This window comes from Hylaeus volcanicus, chromosome 5 (genome assembly GCF_026283585.1).
Source record: "Hylaeus volcanicus isolate JK05 chromosome 5, UHH_iyHylVolc1.0_haploid, whole genome shotgun sequence".
Classification (NCBI taxonomy): Eukaryota; Metazoa; Arthropoda; class Insecta; order Hymenoptera; family Colletidae; genus Hylaeus; species Hylaeus volcanicus.
The window spans coordinates 8,101,539-8,108,124 of record NC_071980.1 but is presented as its reverse complement, the minus strand read 5'-3'; the positions used below and the strand labels follow the sequence as shown (position 1 = coordinate 8,108,124).

Sequence of the window (6,586 nt, the reverse complement as noted above, 5' to 3'; positions counted from 1 at the left end):
GTAAGCAATCAATCAAAAATAAATGTATTTATTTAAACAATTGCCTAAGTAAAATAGTGTTACAATTATTCTTTCTGGTTTAGTAATGTAACCTACAACAAATCTTCCTATTTGTACATACAATTTATATTTACTAAAATACTGGATTGCACGCGCATAGGATCATCTCGATACCTTGAGGTAACACGTTTCTCGACAATTATACACTTTATGTTAGCGATGGCTTTATTTTCGTTGTCATTATATATCATTAATGATTATTAATTATTAATCGTAATTAATTTATGTAAAAGCAATTATCGTTTCCCTTGAAACGTCTTTCGAATCTTCTTAAAAAATGGTTATACATACATCTTCTTTTAAATAAGACAATTATAATTTCTTTACATTTTCTCCTTAATCTGTCTTGCGTTGGCTGTCTTTTTTCGATTTCGATGGATATATCGCAAACAATGACAGTTGTATCACAGAAAGGGTAAAACCTACGACGTTCTGAAACTGTTTAAATATAGAACGTTAGTTCACGGTTTGTTTTGATAAGATTGTTCTTTTTTCGTATCAATGCATTGCGTACGGTTAAAGTTGCGATGTCTGAATCACGTGAAAAATATACGTAAAACACACTTTTAAAAACATGACGATTAGAGGTCCAATGGTAGCGATATAATCTCTGTACGTGGATAAAATGAATATAAGTATAAACAAATTCACTAAAAATTAATAAAAAATGTTATTATGTAAGATATTATTTTTATATACACAAGCGTGAATATCTTAAAAACTCTTGGAAATCAAAGGTTAATGTTATGCAGAGATTAGTTTATCAGTGTCGTCTCCAGACTCTAAACATTTAAAGAGTCCCTGTAAGACGTAAAATGTAAAATGTAAACTATAACTGTAATAATTATAATTTTGCGATTTCATTTAATAAAAGATTTCGAAACATGTCAGCAATATTCACTATTTTATCATTTGAAAGACAAAATTATTATGAAATAATGAATGAAAATTAAATAATAGTGAAATGATAGTGCACATTATATAAGTTCAAGCAACATTATGTTCAAGTGTTTAGGATTGGTGTAATCAATCCTTATCATGCGACGAGTCGAGTATCATCTACTAATGAAAATTCAAAGTTTTGCACAAGAAGTCCTCGAGTTACGCAATTTCAAGTTACGTGGATTCGTAGATACGCGGCCGAGATTCCACTTGTATCACATATACCATATGTATGCGTAGTGTTCTATAATTTGTGGTCATACTTTGCATACACGCATATAATACTCATAAAAAAAAGAAATATGTTACTAAATATTAATGTAAAATTTCATAGTTAACAAATTGCAAGACGCGTATATTATTATTGAAATTATTGATGAGAGAATTCTTTAATTCTCTTGTATCTGCTGGAATATATATGTTCCAATAATTGTTGCATAATTTTAATCTAAACAGATAAAAGATGATTAATATTTGTAATCCTCTAATATACCTGCAATAAACATATAAGTACATATTTGAATAGGAAATACTCTGCAACGTCACTTGAGGTTGTAAAATTTATAAATATGTATAAATAAGGAAAATGTTTGCCAAGATTAGCTTCATGAATATGAGATCTATGACAGTAATATAGGGCCTTGGGAGAAGCAGTACCTGCGCTCTAATTACTGGTCTGCTATCGCCATTTTAAAACATGTGTTTTGTAAGCAATGTATTAAATGTATAAAATCTTTCACTGAAAATTGAAAGAATACAGTGATGAGAATGAGCATTTTTCTTCATTATCTCGTAACACGTCGAAAAATGTGAAGACTGCATGCAGGTGGGACGAGTAGGACACCATACGCAATCCGTTAATACATATAATAAACAAATATATACTTACGATAACGAAACCATTATTAATTATAAGGCCGTACAACAGCCATTGAAAAGAGACGAAAGTACCCATAAAAATGAGTGGAAACGGAAGAATATCCGTATTCTTCGTCCTTATAATCTCTCCCTGGTAAATAAAAAAAGATATAAAATACACATCTGTTATTAAAGATTTATAGTATGATTATATTCGTTGGAAGATTACAGCACAATAATAGCATGATATTTGAACAACTAGCGAAAGAGTCACACTGTACACTATCGTCCAGCGATGTGAGTCCACTTAACTTATCGCTCATGATCTTAATGGTACAAGCAGAGAATCATTCGTTTTATGGCAATTAACCTCTGTTTGAATTTAACATGACCCCTCGACAATTGTTTCATAATGAAAACTCAGTGCCAGTCTTTTAGCTATATTAAAATATAATTCCTCTTTATATTTTAAGTAAAACTATTCATATAAAAGGTACTTTAGTTCAAAATAAATATCACATTAGCGACATTCTACATGTATATTGCTTATAATGTGATACCAAACAAATATTCAAATAACATATCTGTATAAATCGTTTGGAATATTATTGAAGATTGGTGATATTCTTTAAATGAGATGGGTGGACTATATAAGAAACTTATATATTATTTCTTATACAAAGTATATTATATAATTTGTTTCTTGTATCATTTTAAATAGTCCACTCATCACAATCAATGAATATGTATATGTGTGTATATATTTTTGGACATTACGTAATAACTTTTAATATATCAAAGTAATTTCAGTAGCTTCTTAATAGTATAAAAATAAAATATTATATATTATACATGTAATCTCTTCTCCGACGATAAATAGCATTAGTATAGAAACAGATATTTAAGTAATCGGAATTTATATATATTATCAATTTTTTTTAATTATTACAGTATGACAAAAATGTTATAAATATTTCAGCTGACCGCCAGACACGGTCATTTCGATAAACAAACACCGTGACATACAAAAAACATCTGGGTCAATGAAAAATCAATGCAATAACCAGCAGAGCGTGAAATGATTTCGCTATCGTTATCGGCTTCATTTCTCTAAAAAGACAAACATATAATTAGTAAAAATATACTTACAAGATGCACGAGTGGGGATGCTATTAGGAGGAGCAGTAATGCTGTCACAATTAAACCGTATCGGAATTCAATCTTCTCAGGATTTTCCACTTGAGCATACACAAGGAAGGCCGCTACAAAAACTGCTGCCTTGCCTATTAAAGTACGTGTATCCTTCTAAAAATGCATGAGATTTGAGGTAGTATTTATACAGATGTCAAAGTTCCCACAATTCATAATCTCAAATTAACAGTACATTTATAATTTTACAAATTTTATTACCGGAGGTAGTGCAAGGAGTAATGTGAAATGGCATATTGCAATATATAAAATAATACTCTCCCTAATTCATTATATCTATTCATTTACATTCTACTCTAAATTTGTTGTCAAATTAATATCTCCACCTCATCTACCGTATAACTAGAGATAAATTATTACATATTATACGAATTCAATTAAAAAAGTTCAAAATGAAAAGCAGTGGAAGCGAGGTGATATTAAAAAAAAATAATGTATCAAGTAGCTGTGTCATGCATGTTATCTAATGGATAAAGGCTCGTACCGTGTGTGGTGTGAAATAATAATACACAGCCATGTACGCTACATTTGTGAGTAATCCAAAAACGTTAACATTAATCATCGCAGGATCCCTCACTATCAATGCATACTGAAGCATCAAAATGCACCTATAAAAAATTCTTCAGTGACTATGTAGACCTAACTTATCTATGTAATATTTATTTCATAATAGATGTAAAATAATTATAAAAAAATACTTCAAGGTAACTTTTTCAAACATTTTCAAATCTTTTCTTTTTGTTTGTCTTTACAGCCTATAATTTTTCCTTTTATTAAATTTATTTTAGATTGTATTGAAGAGAATTGAAACTATTAGTCGAAAACATTTCATAGAATTAAAATTATAATATAATTTATTAAGCTTCCAAAGACTGTAGTGTCTCATTGTCAAAGGAGTTTTCGTTGCAGTTACAAACAAAAAAACAGACAAGGAGAATGTTTTTCAAACTAAAATCATCCATAGATAACTTCACTCCACAAGGACAACACAGTTAGTAAATATTAAATTGTTACACTCACATTCCTATACCACCCAAAAATGGCATTGGATCAACACCTTGTGAAGAACCCTTTTGATAAATATCCTTGCATATTAATCTATAATTAAAAGAGAAAAAACTATTATATATTACTACTTTTTGATATTTAATATATTACATTTTCTGAAAACTTTCCAATCTTGAGCTCAAAAGTAATTGTATTAAAACCAAAGATATCAAATGAAAATATGGAAACACAAAAGATGAAATACTTCATGAAAGATCATAATAGGACATCTACAGAACACTTTGCAGCTTCGTAATTATTCATAATTTGTCTGTATGAATTCTTACAATGTATCATTAAATGATTCCATGAGAATAAATATTCATGAATCATTCTACCTCTGAATTATGTTCCAGAACTGTTATCTGATCTTCAAAGCATCGCATATATTGAAACAATGAATAAGGAGTTCTTACTAAGAACATTTGCAAGTGTGTACTAGTACTGTTATTTAATTATACTTATCATTAGCTTTAATTGCAAATAAATCAGTATCACTAATATTTGATAACAACTGATAATATCAGCAATATCTGATTTCATTTATCTCTATATGTATTATCTTTACTACAAAATTACATTTACTGAAATAAAACAGATATATATGTTAACTAATATTTTAATATAAGAGATTGATTAGGGAACAATAAAACCTACAATTCATTTCCAAATATAAGTAAAACAATTATGTGGAAAGTAGATAGAAAATTATTGATTCATAAAAAGAAAATGTATTTAATATATATAATAATATGCATATTCAAATACGATTTTATGCTTATAAAAAGCCAATTTTGCTATTACAGAAAGAAAGTTTAACATTTTTATTAAACTAATAAACTTTAATTCGTTAATTTAACCATCAAAGACTCTTACCCATCAAGCACATAGAATTGAATTTATTGGTTTTAACGAGCAACAGTAATTATCAAATTTCATCCTATATATGCTAGACTTTAATAAGAACTTGAATATTACACTTGTACTACCACATAAGAACTATCATTAATATACATGTACGCTAGATTGCATCAATAGCTAATAATTATAATATATAAATAACTAATACGAACTCAAATTGTTTTGCTGCAGTGTAAGATATAGTTCATTTAGAATCGATTGTTCATTGAGTATTTTACGTCGTTACGACAATGTAAATGGAAAAAATTTAAATCTATACTAAAATTAACATAAATCTGTGTTAAACATGTGCACGTTTGCTCGTTTTGTCAAATGTTTTGACTCAGCAAACACGGTTCATTCAATTGACATTAAGCGCCATGCAACCACGAGGGTATGTATGTAGACTATCTTAAAAAAAGTGGAATATTTTTTAATTATTTTAACTCACGTTCCAGCCAACATTTGTCCCATAGTTGAAATCGAGGCACATGTTGCCACAATTTCTTTGTACGCCTCCAGATTCATTGTACTTCACACGTGTTTTTCGACAATCAAGCAAACCGCTGCAAACCGCTACTAAACTGTACTAAACTCTACGGCACGTCCGCGACATAAACGAGGCGATTAGGATAAAGATAATGACGATTATAGTTATTTCATCCTTTTCTACAAGGCTAAGGTGTCGTCACAGTGCGGCGTAAAGACGTACTTTGGACGTACGTTTTACATTTATCGACAATAGGGTATCGATCAATTCTATTTCTTGGAACTCTGTTTTAGGAGCTCGTTTCTTTTGGTTAAAGTTTATCAAATCTTGTAGTTTTCGACCCGAAAATCCGAAAATCCAAGTTAAAAATTTAGGAAACCAATAGTCTAAAAGATACGAGTACGTAAAGATGTGTGTATTTGGCGTACGTGGCAGGCTGTACGACGCCATATTGCCTATTGTTTCTACTCATTCTCTGATTGGTTCGCACGGATGACCGTTCAATTCACGCGTCTGTTCAAATCTTCATTTCTTTCATCATACAGATAGTTGCATATAGAGGTTAATTTTTAGAAAAATTATAAAGAAAAGAAATAAAACGGCTGCTCTTTACTTTGGAGCACCAAAAATTATGAACTGTTTTTTTGCACCTTCTTTTCTTTGGAAAATATTCGATCCTAACTTAGGATCTGTTGTAAACAAACAATCATAGATGGTGTGAACGTTTGTTATGAACGCTTATAACGAATATGTAGTGTGTTCTGTTGAATTCCTAACATTTTAACTTACATTTTCGTAATCTGGGTATCAAAAACTACTAAATGGTACAAAAAAAAAGTTCATAATTTTTGGTGCCTCAAAATAAAGTTTAACCCCAAGAGGGTCAGACCACTGTAAAAGCATTTTAATGGGAGGTATACTTATTTAGAAAGTATTTTTAAAGAAACTGCTAGCAGCGTTGTATTAAATAAATTCAACTGGAAAAACGTTGTTGGACCCTTATCATCTGTAGAGTTTAAACATTAGTTCCCAAAGTCACCACTGATGACGTTGCCTCTGTTCATGCGACAGCAATTTCCA

At 29.8% G+C, this 6,586-nt stretch overlaps 1 protein-coding gene across 2 annotated transcripts; it reads right to left on the bottom strand.

The window, feature by feature from the left end:
- Positions 1-8: 8 nt before the first annotated feature.
- On the bottom strand, positions 9-5,864 carry LOC128876562 (sugar transporter SWEET1). 2 transcript variants are annotated; one of them, XM_054123031.1, is made up of 6 exons: positions 5,468-5,737; positions 4,090-4,167; positions 3,554-3,677; positions 3,010-3,165; positions 1,892-2,011; positions 9-498 (listed from the first exon to the last, which is right to left on the bottom strand). In XM_054123031.1, exons 1-6 carry the CDS (start codon positions 5,542-5,544, stop codon positions 397-399), a joined length of 657 nt encoding a protein of 218 aa, XP_053979006.1. In that variant the 5' UTR covers positions 5,545-5,737; the 3' UTR covers positions 9-396. The 2 variants fall into 2 exon arrangements, with proteins under 2 accessions (XP_053979006.1, XP_053979007.1); XM_054123032.1 differs by lacking the exon at positions 1,892-2,011 and having other exon boundaries at positions 5,468-5,864.
- Positions 5,865-6,586: the final 722 nt, after the last annotated feature.

Coding starts and splice junctions, on each gene's coding strand:
- LOC128876562 (XM_054123031.1), bottom strand. CDS start 5,544: ATGAATCTGGAGGCGTACAAAGAAATTGTGGCAACATGTGCCTCGATT. Junction 3,678..4,089: donor TTTTTGGGTGGTATAGGAAT/GTGAGTGTAACA, acceptor AATTTTTTATAG/GTGCATTTTGATGCTTCAGT. Junction 3,166..3,553: donor ATTATTTCACACCACACACG/GTACGAGCCTTT, acceptor ATGCATTTTTAG/AAGGATACACGTACTTTAAT.